Raw genomic sequence first — 17,965 nt, forward strand, 5'->3', positions numbered from 1 at the left:
CCCTTACTCTCAGTTCTGTGCTTACACCAATAAACTTTCCATTCTCCTCTCTATGCAAATTAAATGATAGTTCATAGTATTTTCTGTTTCATTAGAGAGAGATTCAGAATCTTTCATATTCTTATTGAAACAGATCCATCTTTACCAACTAAGCCTTTTAAAAATATACTTTCCTTCCACTTCTGTTTTCACCTGTTCTCAGTATCAATCATGGTGTCCGGCTGGAGGACTCAACCCCACACGTCTCGGAAGCAGCCAAAAAGCACCATGTACATCGGCGGTTCCCAACCATTCCTGGCAACTCTTCTAGTTTCTCAGTCTAAAGTTCTAATCCTGCAGAGATTTATACACATGCTTAATTTTAAACATGAGTAGTCCCACTGCCTTTGTAAGTAAGCCCCTGCAGGATCACAGTCGCAGACCTACCGTTACCAGACAGTGCCCATTTCCTCCCACTCAGCTGCGTGCTCTAATCTTCACTGGCATTTGGGATCCCAGTTTAATATAGTATTTAGTGTACAAGGATGGTGGACAGTGGTAGCACAGAGAGGCGCAAGGTCCATCACAGATTAAGTTTAGAGCTACTATTAGATATCCTCCACAAGAGAGAGATCCTACCCCCTTTCCCCCCCGCTACATTATTATTTGCTATTTTCATGTATTACAGTAAACTTGGTAATAGAGGGCCATGATCATCTCTAGAGTAATTCTACTGAAGTCAATGGAGCAGATGGGTTTGCCTATAAAGTTAAGAAGAAATGCTTCCTTTCCATATCCCTGTCTGTTATCAATGGCTCTGTGAAGTGTTCTCACCTGGCAAGCTATGAACTAAACCATCACACTTGAGATTCCTGGCGCAGTTGGTAGTACTAGGAATCAGAGTTACGTCTTCCAGATAAATTGGCTTTTCTCACTATCCCTCCCTTAGGATGTTGCCTGGCTATACCATTATGTTACAGTGAACCTGAATGTTTCTGAGGGGGAAAGGGTTGAATAAGGGTTAATGTGATGCATTCTCCTCTTACCAAAATAACGTCATTCTTTCCTCCCGGAAAGTATTTCATTATCTGCTGCTTGGTTGTTTACATGCTAAAGTTCATTTAATACATCTATATTACATACATCAACATTATGAAATTGAATGAACTCTCAGATCTAAGGATGAAGATACTGATACAGACTTGATGATGTTTTAAGACTACTGGATGTCAATGTTGCACAGATCTATTGACTTAGTGTCACTAACAGCCTCTTTCCCCCATTTTGCTGCTTTTTAACAAAAAATAAAATTCAAACAAACAGAAGTAATGACACATTGTAGAAATTGTCCTGCTGAGTTTGTCATCCAGTGTAAGTTACTGAGTGCTGATAGTAAAGGAAGTTCAACCAGACAGTTTAATCCTCCAATTTCCTGTCTTCTAATCAGGCACTAACTCCTTTGGCTTTAAATTAGAAACATTCCTGACAATATTCAGGACAGGTGATGGAAAAAGAGAACAGAAAATAAAGGAGGACAAATTCATATACATTAAAGAAACAGCAGTTGAATAACAAAAAACCAAGAGACTTTCAAGTAGCTGAAGTATATCTAATGATGCATTGTATGCATGTAAGCAAATTATTATTGCATAAGTTACATGTTGGTAATCGTCTGAAAACACTAACGGGGCAGGCATTTTTAAAAAAATAGTATTTTAAATATATTTCTGCAGCTGCTGAAGAGTTTACAACTACATAGAAATTACTTTACAAAACTGTGTAAGGAAAATCTTTAATACAATATTATTTTGTTTCCATTTTGTTATTTTCATAATGGCATGCCAAGGATAAGTATTAATATATGTAAATCTTTTGCTATTTAGTAAACTCTCTGCAGGAGGCTAAAATTAGGAAAGCCAAGTACAGCTCAACAGCATGTTAGGGTAGTTAGAATCCATTTAACACATATAACAAGCAGTTATAGGCTTTTACGCGGACAGATATTTTTTCATCTTTAAAGAATGATTGGGTTTCCAGATAATAAATGTTTTATTTCATCTCATTAAATATGTTACTGTTTACATTCCCCACTGTGGTAATACTTTACATTGAGGATTTTACGCATTCTTAATTTACTAATTGCTACTAATTTTGACCATTTTTATGCTTTAGCTGCTGCAGAGATTACCTGAACAATTTTAGGTTTCAGAGGAACAGCCGTGTTAGTCTGTATTCGCAAAAAGAAAAGGAGTACTTGTGGCACCTTAGAGACTAACCAATTTATTTGAGCATGAGCTTTCGTGAGCTACAGTGAGCTGTAGCTCACGAAAGCTCATGCTCAAATAAATTGGTTAGTCTCTAAGGTGCCACAAGTACTCCTTTTCTTTTTGAACAATTTTAATCACTTGCACAGAAAATTGTGCGTAAAGGCATGAAAGAAAAATATTTTCAAGAGCTGCAGAGCAAAGAACTGATGTTTTAAAAACATTTAAGTTAGTAAAATGACCACTTTCAGATGATTCCAGCATGTTCATTACATGAATTGGGTTTTTTAAAATTGTATTTGTAATATGGTAGCACCTAAAGAAATAAAAGGAGATACTGAAATACGTTATTTTTAGTTGTACATAAAAAACCCTGTAATTAATTTTGGAATATTACTGGAGTTGAAGGATCCATTTTAACTGTCACAATGACAATAGTTTGCATGTTAAGTCTTACATGTGCTCCACTGAAATGGCTTTTTATTTATTAATAAGGCATCTTTCTAGAGAAGTTTGGAAGAGGACAATGGTTTGTGTTTTAATACAATTTTGACTATAAAATTATAGATAATGGGTCAAACTTTGCTCTCAGCCACACAGGTGACTAAATCTGGAGCCACTCCATTCATTTCAATGCAGTGACTATAGATTTACACGGATGTAAACCGAGAGTAAGTTTGGCTCAGTATCTTTACACAGTATAGTTACATATTGTAAATGAGAATTTTCCCCATATATAGAGTTAGGTATATGTTCATTTAAAAATCACAGACAAAGGAACTATACAGGTGGCTCCCTCATTAAATGCACCAACATCATACCATACCAACTTGCTAGGATATGCGAGTTTTTGAAAACAAAATGTTTATAAAACAAGTACAGCAATTTCTATTTGTTACAAACAAGACTGCAAAAACAGTGGAACTTTTGTCTGATTAATATTTTGTAGTGTCTTTCAGACAGCATCAAATTTAAATAAAAAGTTCCATTATCATTTTTCCAATATGTTCATTTACACAATTTTTTCCAACTTCTGATATATTGCATGTTGTTTAAGAGATTTGAAAAGGGGGGGGGAGGGGCGAAATCAAAAGAAATTCTGTAAACTTTTGTGAACGTTTTCAACCAGAGATGTCACAACACAGTAAAGCTAAACTAATATCTATTTCTGGATTTGCATGATTAAAGCATAAGAGAAGTGGATCGGATTTCAAAAGATTTGCTGTGACAAATGTAATTATTCTTAAAATATACCCATGCTATAAACCTTACTTAAATACTTTGAAGCATTTATAACTCAGGTTAAAACAAAAACTTTACATTTTTTGTTTTACTAGGACAAAAGATACATTTCATTAGCCAGTCCATGTGCTGGCTACAGAGAACATACTAGCCGCAGTATAGAAAAGTGCATTTATTAGAGATGCATTAATATAGCCTTATTTATGACAGAAGATAATGTCAGCATCAGAACTCCATATGATAAAGCCTCCATTTCTTTTTAAAAATGCAGGCTGCTTTACCCAAAGATAAAATCTATTCATTTTTACTAATCATCCCATCAACCAATCGCCATTATCTCCAGCTATCTAGCTATAAACATAATGTAGACTGGAGTGAAAGAGCGTGAGGTTGAGAGACAGATTACTACACGCAGCTTTTTATAAAGCATTTTCTTTCATTATAACAGGTCTTTTCATCATAAGGACACAGAACCTTTAAAGTTGGTCATAATACTTCAATACAGTAGATGACTGTGGCTTAAAATCTTGTTCAGAACCTGCTCCAGAAAGAAAACAAACTCACTCATTTGATACACAAATTGTTTTCAATTCATTAAAAAGCAAAATTGCATATCCCAGTGCTGGCAGCTGAGTCCGTATGGATGGAAGGGGTATTCACTCATCTCTTTGTATGCTGGCAGTACCCAAACTGAAGTTTAGCACTATGCAGCAGAGATTGTTGTGCAGCCAGAAGATGCATGAGGTAATTTTAAAAGCTTTATTTGCCTTTAGAACATTAAAATCTGCTTTGTAGCTTACTTTTGATTAAACAATTGTAGCAACTCTGAGGAGGTTTTGGAGTAAAAATAACTAATACATCTGTACTTTTGATTATACTAGACATTATAGACTCAGATGGTATACTAAAACTGTTATTCTCCCATCAATAATTGAAATCTCATCTTAAAATTATTTGTAACTAACATATCTATTGTACAAGTTCTTGAATTATTCATTTCAGTTAAAATAAAGTCTCTTTCATGTAGCCCAACTTCTTTTTAAACAGACTGTTTTATGGGGTTCTTTGGGTTTTTTTTCTTGTTTGTTCATTTAGAAAATAAATGGTGTGACCTGTTCACATTTAAGAAGAATTTTCTGCAATGTTTAATCTAAACAACAGCATGTGTGGTTGTAAAACTGTTTATTTTTAGTCAAGTGCATTACTAAATGTTTCGAGCATTTTTACATATTATATTCACAGCAGTAAAACATCTGTGAAATAATTGTGAATGAAAAGCAACTTTCCAGGAATACTTTCCAAAGGGAGATAATAGTTGTCTAACTGAATTTGAAGATACTTATGAAAAAATAAACACTGACACCCTGTCATAAAAGAAGGTGATAAACAATAAAACAGGAACACTAATAAAATAGACAAGTGAATTAGAATAAGCTTAAATTACAGTGTGACATCAAGTGCCTAGTTAAAATATGCCGTTTACAACTTTGCTTCGAAAATGATAGCTGAGAATCAATAGGGTTATTTACTGGAGTTTTACAAGCTTAAAAAAAAAAATCAAATGAATAGTCAACAGTTACTGAACATGCAAACATTCCATTTTTTCCTCCCCTTTCCCTCCCATTTTCTCTGGCAGAAAGTCTAATTGGAAAATCAGTAGTATAAGTAAAGTGGTTATTCTTCCACTATTATAATTAACCAAAAGCTTCATGTAATGTTTCACGGCAAGCACTGGTAAACCTCTAATGGATGGCTAAGAAATTAAACGTTAAAACAAAACACTAAAAACACAAAAACAAAACAACCCCCACAAAAGCCTGAACACCTTTAAACACAAGCCACATGATACACACAATGGCCACCACCAAGGAGCAGAATAAAAACCTTCCGTATCTCACTTTTAAAAGTCTTTCAAGTCCTCAGAGGTCTTAAACTTTCCAAATGATATCAAAAGTGGTACAGGGAGATGAGGGGGAGGGAAACCCCCCTACTTGTTTCAGCGTATCATACAATGAAACTGATCATGCCTTGTTTTGTAATTCCACTCGCCAGTCCTTTTTTAACTGATATCTATGTGAAATGAGCTGAGGTTCACGGTCCAGTTAGGAACGGATAATACATTCATTGTCCTGGCAGCGAACTTTTTCTCTCACTGGAAGAATTCACGCTTGCCTCAAGAATAATAATTACAGAAAACTAAAAATGCACTGCTAACGAATTAATCCCTAACGGACAACACGCTAACGAGGGCAGTAATGATTTGAGGACTCTCTTCATCACAACAGGACTTGCATCTTCTGCTACAATGGGCTATTGTGCATCCTCCTAACTCACTATACCTCTTATAGATTCAAGATGTCAAAGGTTGTCTGGCCCGACTGACCATGACATGCTAGTTAACTCGTTCTGCGGAGCTCACTGGAACTTTATTAAAACTTTAATTGTGCCCAAACGCAGCTCGAGCCAGATTATGTGGGATCTATAACACATAGCTCGGGATCATAACAGAATGGTAACCTGTTCTAACGTAAACAAATGGAGGGAAAAGTTAGATTGGGGTCTCAGATGAAAGTCAACGCTTTGCAAAACACACTTCTCTCACACGTGATGATTTTACACTGTGTCATAAATGTACCATCCCAGAGTTTTACTGTAATCAGGTTGTTCTGTAATGTATTGAACTTCCCCCCTCCCCTCTACAGAAAATATTGCATGGCAAAAATACACATACACATACATGCCATATTTGAAAAGCAGCAGATAAAAGTAAAACAAAGCTGAGAGCCTGAGGGAGCTGCCTGAGACAAGTTACTCTGCACCAGGCTTTTTCAAACTACTTCTCCGTGTACTTTTTAAAAGAGAATTGAATAAGCTTCCCTGTGGAAACTGTAGTTCACATTAACGGTCTCTTGTTACAGAGAGGAAAGCATACAAGTGGGACAAGAGTGAGGCTGCTCCATGGAAGAGTGTGAAAAAAATCAAATGTTAATTTGATAAATGTGAGGTCTGGGACATTTTGTCAAAGAGGGAGGGAAAGCAGAAAAGGGAGGAAAAAAAAAAAGCAGCCCTGCTGCCAACTCACCATCCACCAAGTTCTGGCCGAGATGTCGTAGCAGAGCTGCCATTTGATGGAGCCGTCGGAGGTTTTCCCTGCCATTATGCTGTCAGCAAGCTTCATCTGATGCTAACTCACGGGAGATAAGACACCTAATTGAGAAAACATTTGCACTGGCATGTTGGGCAACATGTAGCCCGGTCCATACCATATGGAATCATGGGTAAAAAAAAAAATCTCCTTGACAATGAACCAATCTCTCACAGACCCAGTGGCAAGGTGAAGTAGAGATGAAAAGTCATCTGCTCCTAGCACTGTCCTCTCCCTTCTCTCCCCCCCTCTTTTTTTTAAAAAATAAGAACCCACTGCTCAACATCAAAGAGAGGCGGTCAGAATTAGGGTTTCATCACTCATAATTTTGGTCTACAAGGTTTTTCCTCCCCCCCTCTTCTTTTTAAGAAGAATAAAGAGATTTAATAGGACAAAGGCAGGTAGTGGACTGCGGAGGGAGATCGCCACAGGCTATTAGCCTAAAATTTCTGCTTGACAGATGGAACTGCTTAGAGACTATCATGCAATGTTTGGGCTTTTTTTTTTTTTTTAAAGAGTTTCAGTCTCATTCAGTATCTGTTTATCGCAGCTACTTTTCCCATGAACATGACCGGGAGGGGTAAGTGAGGGAACAACCTACTGAATGTTTTCAATTTCTTTTTTCTTGCTGATTTTTTTAATAGTTATGGACATAATCATTTTAGTAACAAAAAGCAAAACAAATGTATAGACTGCCTAAGTGTATTCCCCGCCCCAGTGATTGATAGAGCTTTCCAAAGGAATCAAATACGCTCTTTCATTTTTTTTTAAAAAAGGGAAAGATTTGGCTCCATCCTTATTTTCAGATACTAGAGAATGTTGTTTAAATGAATGACTTTCCATATGTAGATCAGATGGCTAAAGGACTACCCAAGAGCTAATCAAACAATTCTTTTTTCAATACAGTTTTTCCACCTTTTCATTCTTTAAACTTGTTTTTCATGTAACATTTTATAATATCGTTTGGTAACAACCATAGCAGTCATGTATGTTTGTTTTTCTCCACTGCAAAACTTCTCTATGCATCAGTGTTCTCATTAACACACAACTTTTACTCGAGGAAACAATACCCTAACATGGAAAGAGGACATCACAAAAAAACAGTTTTGAAAAGTTATGAAATGCTGACATTAAACAATATCCTCCTTTCTTGGAAAATAAAATAAAAGATAATCATAGAATTGAAATATGGAGGAGGTAAATTATCTCAGTGCATTATGAAACCAGGAAGTAAATTTTCACTTTTATTACGATAGAATATTAAATAGGCACTGAATGGTTTACATTTAAATCAGACCATTTTATAATATCAGGAGACAGATGTACAATACATAACCACCATTATAAAATAATAGGGCACTGCAATCTATACAGTAGTTTTTTCCCTCATGTGCTCCAAGAGTGAATTTGTAAACTTGCAGCCGATTGCCAGTGCTATTTCGAACCTCTATTAAACTATGACTGATAAAGTCATTCAAAGATAGCTGTACAAGTCTTTTCACTATTTAGACACAAGGGGAAAATGTATTAAGAATCTCCACTCTAGATTAAACAATATCCATTTAGTTTAGATCAAAAGCAAAGAGTTTGCGGGCACATAATTTTTCAGATTGTTCTGCATGCTAATGATGGTTTAACTATTTGGCTACAGCAAAATACCCTTCCAGATTATATAGTTTACAAAATAGTTATTCACTATGGTATAGAATTTCTTTCATTCAGTTTGAACTATACCTTGAGATTTTTGTGATTTGAGAGATGACAAACGTTTAAGGTAACCCTGAACTGCTCTATTACAACAACAAGAACTGTTCTTTATTTTCCCTCTTCCTGATGCCAACCGTAACAATATGTTTGGACAGAATTAAAATATATATAAACATATTGTCTGTACAGCATCCCAATGTGCTTCACCAGTCCAGATTGCAGGTACAGTATCAACTTTATTTACAGGAAAAGGTCTGACTAGTATGGGAAGTGTTAAGTTGTAGTCAGAGTCCAGGAAGAAAATGGACACTCTGCCAGGAACTGTCCCTGCACTGGCCAGCCAAAACATTTACTGTGTTGTGTTACTTCAGCTTAGTTAATGCTACTCCTCATTGCTTAGTGGAAGCATTCTCTCAAAATAATCATGCAAAATATAAAATAAAATGATTAAGCAACTGTCAACCTTTGAACCAATGTCAGATTCAATTTCATTCTGCCTTCTCTTCTACATCTCTCAAATCAAACATCCTACTCACCCTTCTTATTATTAATTTATTATTACAAAGCCAGACTTGCTTTGTGTCTTTCCATTAAAAAATTCTGACAAAACTTATATTCCTGCCTATGTCATTTTACGTGTCCTGATGTGGTTATAGATCAGCTGACAATGTTTGCCTATATTCCTATAATAACCACTGCTTAGGTCTTCCTAAGCCTAAAAGAGACTTTTCTTTACAATATTAAATAGAAAGACATCAAATAAACAGTCATTTAAAAAAGATACAGATTTCAGTTTATGAATGACAGAAGCATGAAATCATTTTCTTCCAAACGGTACAGTAGTTTTGAAAGACATGATAATTGTTGTGGGATAGTAGTGTTTTAAATCCCAAACAATTAAGTGCAGTTAAGTTCACTTTTTTTTTTAATGAGGATGGCAGTGGTGGATCTATTAGCCTAGAGCAATTACTCCTATCGTAAGTGGGCTGTTAATATTAAAACAAGATTAAATACATGTTAAATATTGCAATTATTGTAGAAAATAAAATTATTTGGTGAGCATAATGGGGAGCAAATCAAGCATTTAACATGATCCAGGAAATGTTACTCCAAACAATTACATTTGTTTTATGCAATTTTTCCCTTTGATTGCTGGCAGATGCCGTTTTGGAAACCAACATCTAAATAGTTTTCCTTCAATCAGAAAAAAAGCCACACAGAAGAAAATGGCTACATGTTTTGAATTTAACTCTTGTCAATAGCATTCTGCACAACACTGCATGTGAATGGTATAAGGACAAAATGATGCCTTCAGAACAACAATAAACCACAAAGAGGTTTGCTACTAACCTAGACTTGTTCTGCAGGGAGAAAAACTAAGTGCTATACATACATTTGTAGGGACACAGTGGCAAAATAAAAGTACTGGTGATTCATGACTGATATTTCGTGTTGGAAATTGACTAGATGTTTGTATCTGTGGCTACAGAACTACTGTTTTGTTTTCTAACAGCTTTAGGCCTCAAGCAATGGATTGAGGTACTTGCCAACCACTTTCTGGCTTCCTACTGGAGATGTAGCCAACTATCCAAAGATAATTTGCTTAATTGTTGAGCAGAGGTACAGCAAAAACAGCATGAGTATTTCCTGTGTATCTACCCTCTCCAGTGCATTCTGATGAGGTCCTTGCTACTATCAAGAGCACAACACCAGGAAAGAATGCTAAAACAGGCTAACAAAGTACATTGATTCAGATGAATATCTCAAGCTGGTATATATCCTATTGGAAATTGACTGCATGAGAACATTATAAATTTTGCTTCATTGGGCAGTTTCTCTCAGCATTGGTTTCTAATATCCACACTGGTAAAAGCAGCTAGGTAGTATCATTCTAGATGCATGCAGCTCCCAGTAATAGATACTTACTTCAATGTATATACTAGATTATCTACTTATTTTATATGGTCTCTATTGCCCATTAACCCTTTATCTATTTTCTCATATCCCTTTAGCTGCAATTAGTTGGAAGCTTTAATTCTAAACAGAGTGCAACAGCATAATTTTACAATTAGTTGATTTTTGGACAAGCCCTGAACTCATGCAAAGTCGCTGACATCAAGTGTATGTTCTAGCTTTTGGAAATCCTACGATCCTGGCTTCAGTCAACAGGCTCTGCTGTAGCTAAAGGCATAAACATGGAGTGATGCAGCATGGGGCCAGTGTTTCTGCAACTAAATGGATCCACTGGCCAAAATGAGTGCAACAGTTGAAGATCTTCCCGGAGACTTCGGGATGCTGTAAAGCTGCCTAGGGGCAGCTCATTTGTACCCTCCCGCAGGGATGAGGGAGAGGATTCTTCCCCAGCTACTGACGGGTCTCTTTTTACTCTGTGTGTACAGTACTTGTAATTTTACTCAGTGCATACAACCCGTTAGCTGTAATTCTTCCTCTCCACCATCACTCATTTTCTTGTCACCCAGATTTTCCTCCTGCCAAATCCTCAAGTGGAGTCATAATCCTCTGTTTCTGACACAATCTGTTACTATGGAGACTAGATTGATGTCAGAGATGCAGCATTATGACTTATGACATCAGTATCAAGTTAGAGGAGAGAGAGAAGAGAGGGAAAATCTTGTTTCAACATTTTAAAACATTAAAAAAAAATATCCCCCCAATGCGTTAAGAAGTGTAAGCAGATTTATTGTTAACGCTGACATAACTGAACATCTTCTGTAATATACCAGGTCTCATTCTAAGGCCCCAATTCAGCAAAGCACTTAAGCACATACATGAAATTAAGAACATGTTATAGGTCCCATTGTAGCACTTGCTTAAGTGCTTTGCTGAATCAGGGCCCAAATCACAGCCAATTAAATTATTGGAAAAGTGCTAATTCCAATGCCTTAGGATCCAGTCCTGCAAACATGTATTATCAGGCATGATATTTTCTACTGTGAGTCGCCTCGCTAAGGTCAGTGGGACTACTTGATGCAGGAGGAAAGACAGAAAATATTAAAAAGTGTAAAAAATTAAGACATTTTCCCCAACATGCAAACAAGTTATATGAGGCTAAAAATACAGTATTTAGGTAATGAAAAGAGAGAATATTCCAAATACTCACACCAGTTTTACTCTCACCTTGCTATGGATTTTTTCCTCCTAACATGAAATACCATTAAAAAATCTAAAAACCTATATTTTTGTGTTGTAATCCTTTACATATAACTCTTTGGGGAGGAATTACAAGCCCAGTATTTCATTTATCTTGTGAAATATTTATTTTGCTTGTGATGTTAGAGGACATCCAAAAGACTTCTGCTTCTCTTCTGTAACCCTAGCAAAGGATTCAATCCACTGTATAACTCTCATAAGGAGATTCAGAACTTGTATGAAAGGAGCATAAGAAAACTAAAAGGTTAATATATTCTAACTAGATGTTGGGTATAGAATGTCAGATCTGTCAAATTTCATTACAGTTTGCTGCTCAATGAAAAAGATTTGATTTCTTTTGCCACTGTCCTACTATGTTCAAGTCACACAGTGCCAGCAGCAACCAGCCAACGACCACAGGCTGGCACTGAGCAGGCCTGAGTGGGAAGCCAGCCGCAAGGACCATCTGTTTCCGATTTCTAACTAAGCCAAGATGTGCAGTGAAGTGCATTCCATTCACTGAGCCAGCCTTCTCCCTGCTCAAGTTATTAGTGTTACAAGTGAAATTATCTTTTCTAAACAGCAGGGGAGCTATAATCCCTATGGAACAAAACTTTAAAAAAAAAAAAAAAGAAGGAAACGAAAGGAAAAAAATACAGTCAGAAATACTTCTTAAAGTTGTAGAAAAAGATTGCTTGTACATTTAATTACAATCTTCATGGAGTTTATTATTTTAAAGCATGTTTTGTTAAGCATGATAACCGCTAAGGCGAGAGTGTATATGTTGGTTCATCTGGTGTAATTGAATAAACTAATCAAATATCTTTAGAATGTTATTTGTGAATAAAGTTAAAAGTGACAAGATGAATGTAAAAGTAAACCTCTTTAAGGTTAAATGACTTGAAAAGCATCATAGATTTTAAAATATAATTTAAAGTGTGAGTGCCTAAACAAGGCTAATTACATCTAGTTACACTGTTTCAAGATGTAATTTATATTTAACCTCTAAGGAAAAGAAGTGGTCTTGGCATAGTAATTATGTAGATTTAAGAGTATGCTAAAGACATAGCTGTCTGTGGAATAAGCCCCTGTCATAGGATATTGGTCTCCTACTAGTACATAAATGCCAGGTGAAACCAAAAGATTTACTGGAATCAAAAAACATTGGAGGTGAAACTGAGAAGTTTATTTTCAAAGTGGGAAACATTTATCCTTTGACACCATTCCATTCCAGTGATTTTATTTCTAATATACCGTGTGATTAATGATGTGGCTACTGTCATTGTGTCTGATGAACATTGGCAGAGTTGTGGAACAGTTGGTCTCTTTACTATTATTGGACATCTCGGTAAATTGGCATATATAGGATGAACTTGTTTCATGCGTCAGCCAACTGGAAATCACCTCATTCATAAGAGCACAATTTTATTATTCTACTGCACAGTCCATACAATGCAAAGCTGGATTGTGAATGGCTTAAATATTGTCCTAACTTTGACAAGTTAGCAGTCTAACCATTTGAATGACTGGTGCTATTTTCATTAGGTAATAGGTGTATTATGAAAACCAAGTTGGAAGTAATTAAGGAAATAAATGATGGGCATTAATATGTGGATCATTAACATTCCCTTTGCACAGGCAAGTCACTGGCTAGGCCTTTGCTCAAGACACATTCTCTAACACAGTGTCCTTCCTCAATGTTTTAGTTGGTACAGTTGGGCAATTGCTTGTTGTCACTCTGGGGTGTCACTGGGTGGCTCCCACTGCTCAGCTTGTCACCTCTCCTTTTCAGTGTGTTGGAAAGGCCATTAGGGGGACGGAGAGATCGCTGTGACATCAGTAGGTAGGCCCATGGTACTCATCTCTGTCTCTCCACTGGCCTCATATTTTAGATGTTCACTATTATCTCAATTTCTGGCTGAGGTAAGAGTTGTTCACAAATGGCTGGGAAGGAAGACATAATGACTGTTAGCCAGGGGAAGCATTTGGAGGAGCAGCCCAATGCCTTTCGCCAAAAATAGCTCACAGTCTGTGTCTCCTACTGGACCCATCAATGCCCTTGGATTCTCAAGCAACAGTGCTAGCTCATGATGCCTTTTACCACCTACAGCTGAACAGAAGGCTGCAACTCCTCCTCCCTAATATGAGACTTCTGTAGTGCTCTCTGCTGAGGGCTATTCTTAAAGACCACTCAGTATTTAAGACCGATGTAACAACGAACATCAACTTATTTCAAAGAGCAATGCCCCAAGAGCAGATAAAATATAATCAAAACAACTAGTACAATGAATCATTATGGATTTACAGTGCCCACAGTGCCATGAGACAAATATGGATGCAGACTGACCAACTTAGTTGCCTACATTCACTTGCAATTCTTGAGCAGAGTAGAAGTAAATCCATTTTTGTTTTGATTTTAGAAACCAATTCTCTAATATTAGCTATTGCTCCTGTTTGCCAGCTCAGTTGTCTGTTAAATGCTTTTCTATTTCTTTTGCTGCATCTCCAAAGGGAATGTTGATCTCATCCTCTTGATGATACCACCTGAATGGCAGTCAATGTGCTGAGCAGCATAGGTATATACTTAGACAAGGATTCACATACCCAAGTGCTTTGAAAAGGATTGAGCTGCATGTAAACTTTGTAAGCAAGTCTGGGATAATCCATTTAAGTGGCTCTGGATTATTGAACATTATACAGCAAGATAATGCATGGCTAACCTCAGGATATATGAACAGAACATATAAACCTCTTGTTTAATCCACACCACTGGAATTAAAGGAAAAACACATCTTTGAAAGTCGGTCTCTGAGCACAGTGTATTCAAAGGGTCCTAGAAGATAGGGCCAAATTTTCTGCTGGCATGACTCCAATGGGGACTACGATGGTCTAAGCTATTTTCACTGCAGAGCACTCTCCCCCTTTTGAAGCCGGTTCACTGTAAATCTCTTTTCAGATTGTCAAAGTTATTAAGCAAAAAATTCCTCTGGAGCTGAAATTTTCCATGCTTAGTCCCAGCCTGGAAGTTATTTATATTTTTGGTGGAAAATATCTGCAAGTCTTCACAGGTTTGAGTTGATTTTAAAAAAAAAGTAAAGAAAAAGGAAAAAGTTTCAACTTGCCAAGTTTATAAATTATTTTATAACTTTAGAACTACTAAAATCAATTTTCTTCAAACTTGGCTGAAACTAAAAATCAAATCAAGATGTAAACTTGATGTACTATAACTTACTATACCGCATGGAAGGTTGTTCAAGATCTTCCAGTTTGCAGATATTAGATCTTGTATTAATTGATCATTTATAGTAATAACACAAGACACCATGCATTAGAACATAAGATCAAGGAGACAGAGTTACAGTTAGGCTTTCCACCACAAGTCTGTGTTTCCTGAATTGTGAGAACCCTCGCCTTTGCATGGAATAATGAACAGTGTTACAATTGGAACACAGAGATGTTTAAAAGCTTAGATCTTCTTTAGTCAAAAGACCATGAACAGATTCAGAAAAACGAGTGAAGGGAGATATACATTACATGTCCTGGTGCTAAGTAAGCCTCTTTCCAGTGGAGGAATCCACCATGAGAGAGGTTAGATGGTTTTTCCATCCCCATTCTCCCATGGGGTTTTTGCTGAGATGGGTTGTACCCATAACTCCAACTGGGACGTCTCTGGAGCTCTCCCAATGGGTGCTGCTGAAAGGAGGTGCTAAACCAGTGCAGTCTCCAGACACCTTGTTTAGAACCCCATCCTGGCCAGTGCTGCCCACTTTTTAAGCTGGCCTGACATCTAAGGCTATGACTACACAGCAAAGAAAAGCCCATGGCTGGCCCATGCCAGCCAACTTGAGCTTGTTGGGCTCAGATGGTGACTGTTGTACTGCTGGGTAGAATTCCATGCTTGGGCTAGAGCCCAGGCTCTGGAGGATCTGAAAGCTCGAGCTGCAGCCCGAGCCCAGAAGTCTGACCAGCAATGAAACAGCGCTGCAGCCCAAGCCCTGTGAGCCCAAGTTGGCTGGCACAGGCCAGCCATGGGTTTTAATTTGCTGTGTAGACATACTGTGACAGGCCCTTTGGTGCAAGGGTGGTTGTGGCCACTTTACCCCACTGAAATTTTGTCCCTCAATATATTTTCTCCAAGGCTCTGTGCCAGCAGAAGACAGGGTAAATCCTGGAGTGAATTTAGTCCTTTGTTTTATCTTTCTAGACACACAGTATGGAGTATCTGTAAAGTGAACTCGCTTCTGTGGCTGAAATTGGATGTCCTCTGCGCTGAACAGGTCCTGAAACCATTTCTGATTGGCTTTGAAGCCTGTGCTGTAGACATGGCTGGAATGTATATCTAGATTAACAGCGGCTGCTTTGACGCTTCAAGCAAAAACATAAGCAGAGTCATTGTAGTCAACAATGCTCCTGAGAAAGTGTTTTAAAGTACAAAGTAAAGTAGTACTGGATTTATGTGTTGACCATAACCCTTATTTAAATGTCAATACATGGATTGGGTAAATTTCTCTTGTTAGCTGGAAACCTCAGAATGAAACAGAAATATTCTGGTAAACCACAAGCTTGTTCTTAGACTATACAGGGTTACATTTCCACTCCTGTGGCATGTACAGACTATTTCCTCACTCGGTCTCTGAACAGTCTAAGCAAAGATGAATGCTATAAATAGGGGTTTGCGGTGTTGTAGTTGTGTTGGTCCTAGGATATTAGAGAGACAAGGTGAGCGAGGTAATATCTTTTATTAGTCTAACTTCTCTTGGTGACAGAGACACGCTTTCAAGTGGCACAGAGCTGCTAATGTGTGGCTCTCAAGGTTCTACGCTGTGGCCTTTGAAGGTGATTGTACTGAGAAGAGATGGGGCCTGGCATTATAAATTTAAAGTGTGGTCCCTGAGTTGCACCCAGCAACTTCTAAAACTGAAGTGTCTGAATTGGCTCCCTTCACTATAGGGAGCAGGCTGGGGGCTTGCCCACTGGGCTGCAGAAGCCCCAGGGGCAGCTGGACAGATGCTGGACTGGCTCTGACTGAGCCTGGGACAGTGCCTTGCAAAGGGTGGGTCCTCTCCTCCAGGCATCAAAAAAAGGAGGAAAAGCTCACAACCAACAACCAGTTTCATCTCCCTGAGTCTGAGCTGGAGAGGGCAGAGCTCCAGCTGGTGACAGCTGGCTATGGTGCCAAGGAACTATACACTATCTAGGGACAGTTTGAGCACCACTCCTCTCCCAACCACTGAAACACCCCCTGTGCCAAGGGCTTCATGGAGGGAGGTGTAAGAGCCAGCTTTGCTAGTTCCATGTCCACTTGGGTCTTCCCTGCACCAGGGGAATCCCCAGCAGGGGTTGTGTTTGATTTCTGCTCCCCTTGAGCAGTGCAAAGGAAGCAAATCAGGGCATAACATCTGCCCCCAAGAGCTGATTGCGATTCCTTGACATTTTAGAAATAATATGTTCATCTCTCAGGCTGAAAAGGCTGGACAGCACTGCTGAAGAGTTACAGATTGCTTTCTTCCTTCTGTTCCTCAGAAAGATTCTTTATTCTCTCCTACTAGAACTGTGGTCCTGTGTCTTGCCAAGCTATTCCAGGCAGGGAAAGTGCTGGTCTCTATACTTGTGTAGCATTTTGTTGATTTGTGACACAATAGGAGTGTTTTCTGCAAGACCATTCAAGCAATTGCTTTGTGTGGCTCAATTCTTCCTAAAGCCTGTGCTGTTAACTAACTCAATTCAGTTCCAATACCAGATTGCCTAGAGAGGCCACCGATGGCCTAATAAATCTGTTGCCTATTTCTTCAATGTAAGCCACTTACCAGTACCAACAATTAGCAGACAACGTAAAATAGCTTACCTTCAGGGCAATATGGTAGGACAATGGCTGGGTAATTAAACTGGGTGACATTTCAAACCTACACAAAATGGCTTGATTGAAGTCTTCCATTTCAATTTGCCAGATGGGCCTGCGCTGTGGGAACCCTATCCTTGAAGTACAGGTAAAAACGTATCAAGAATAGCTTGTGATACAAGCCCAAGAGCAAGGGGAAAGACCTTACCATATTGGGAAGGAGTCATCTAAGAAGATTACCCCATCCCAAGAAGGCAAACAGAGGAAGCTGAGTTTGGACTACATCACATATTATCAGATTTTTGCTGAACCTCATGGGCAACTGCACTCATGCATACACACAGAAAGCAATATCCATGGTTTACATACCCCTAGTTAAAAGTCAGCCCACAGAAATGATAGCAGAGCTATAAAGCACCTCCTAAATGCAAAACATATATTATGAAAAAACATACAGATGATGAAAAAATAAACCAATAGAAAAGGACCAAGAGCTAAAAGAGAATATCTCATTAAGCCATTGGGATGCTATTCAAGTTCAGCACTAAAATAAAGTAGCAGGGATGTGATAAGCCAGGAATAAGATACGCTGAGAGAACTATGCAGGAGAAGCTGCACAATATCTGTCTATTGTATGCA

General features: G+C 38.0%; 1 protein-coding gene across 4 annotated transcripts in view; it reads right to left on the bottom strand.

Annotated features, from left to right (window-relative positions):
• Nucleotides 1-6,702, bottom strand: part of NFIA (nuclear factor I A) — a 464,706-nt gene extending 458,004 nt beyond the window's left edge. Inside the window, exon 1 of one of the 4 annotated variants that reach the window (XM_073357514.1) lies at nucleotides 6,568-6,692. In XM_073357514.1, coding sequence (XP_073213615.1) covers nucleotides 6,568-6,663 — 96 coding nt within the window. In that variant the 5' untranslated portion in view covers nucleotides 6,664-6,692. Of the gene's footprint in view, nucleotides 1-6,567 lie in introns of all 4 variants that reach the window. The other 3 variants (XM_073357517.1, XM_073357513.1, XM_073357518.1) reach the window with 3 other exon arrangements.
• Between the last annotated feature and the right edge of the window lie 11,263 nt (nucleotides 6,703-17,965).

The sequence above is a fragment of the Lepidochelys kempii genome, chromosome 8, assembly GCF_965140265.1.
Source record: "Lepidochelys kempii isolate rLepKem1 chromosome 8, rLepKem1.hap2, whole genome shotgun sequence".
NCBI classification, from domain to species: Eukaryota; Metazoa; Chordata; order Testudines; family Cheloniidae; genus Lepidochelys; species Lepidochelys kempii.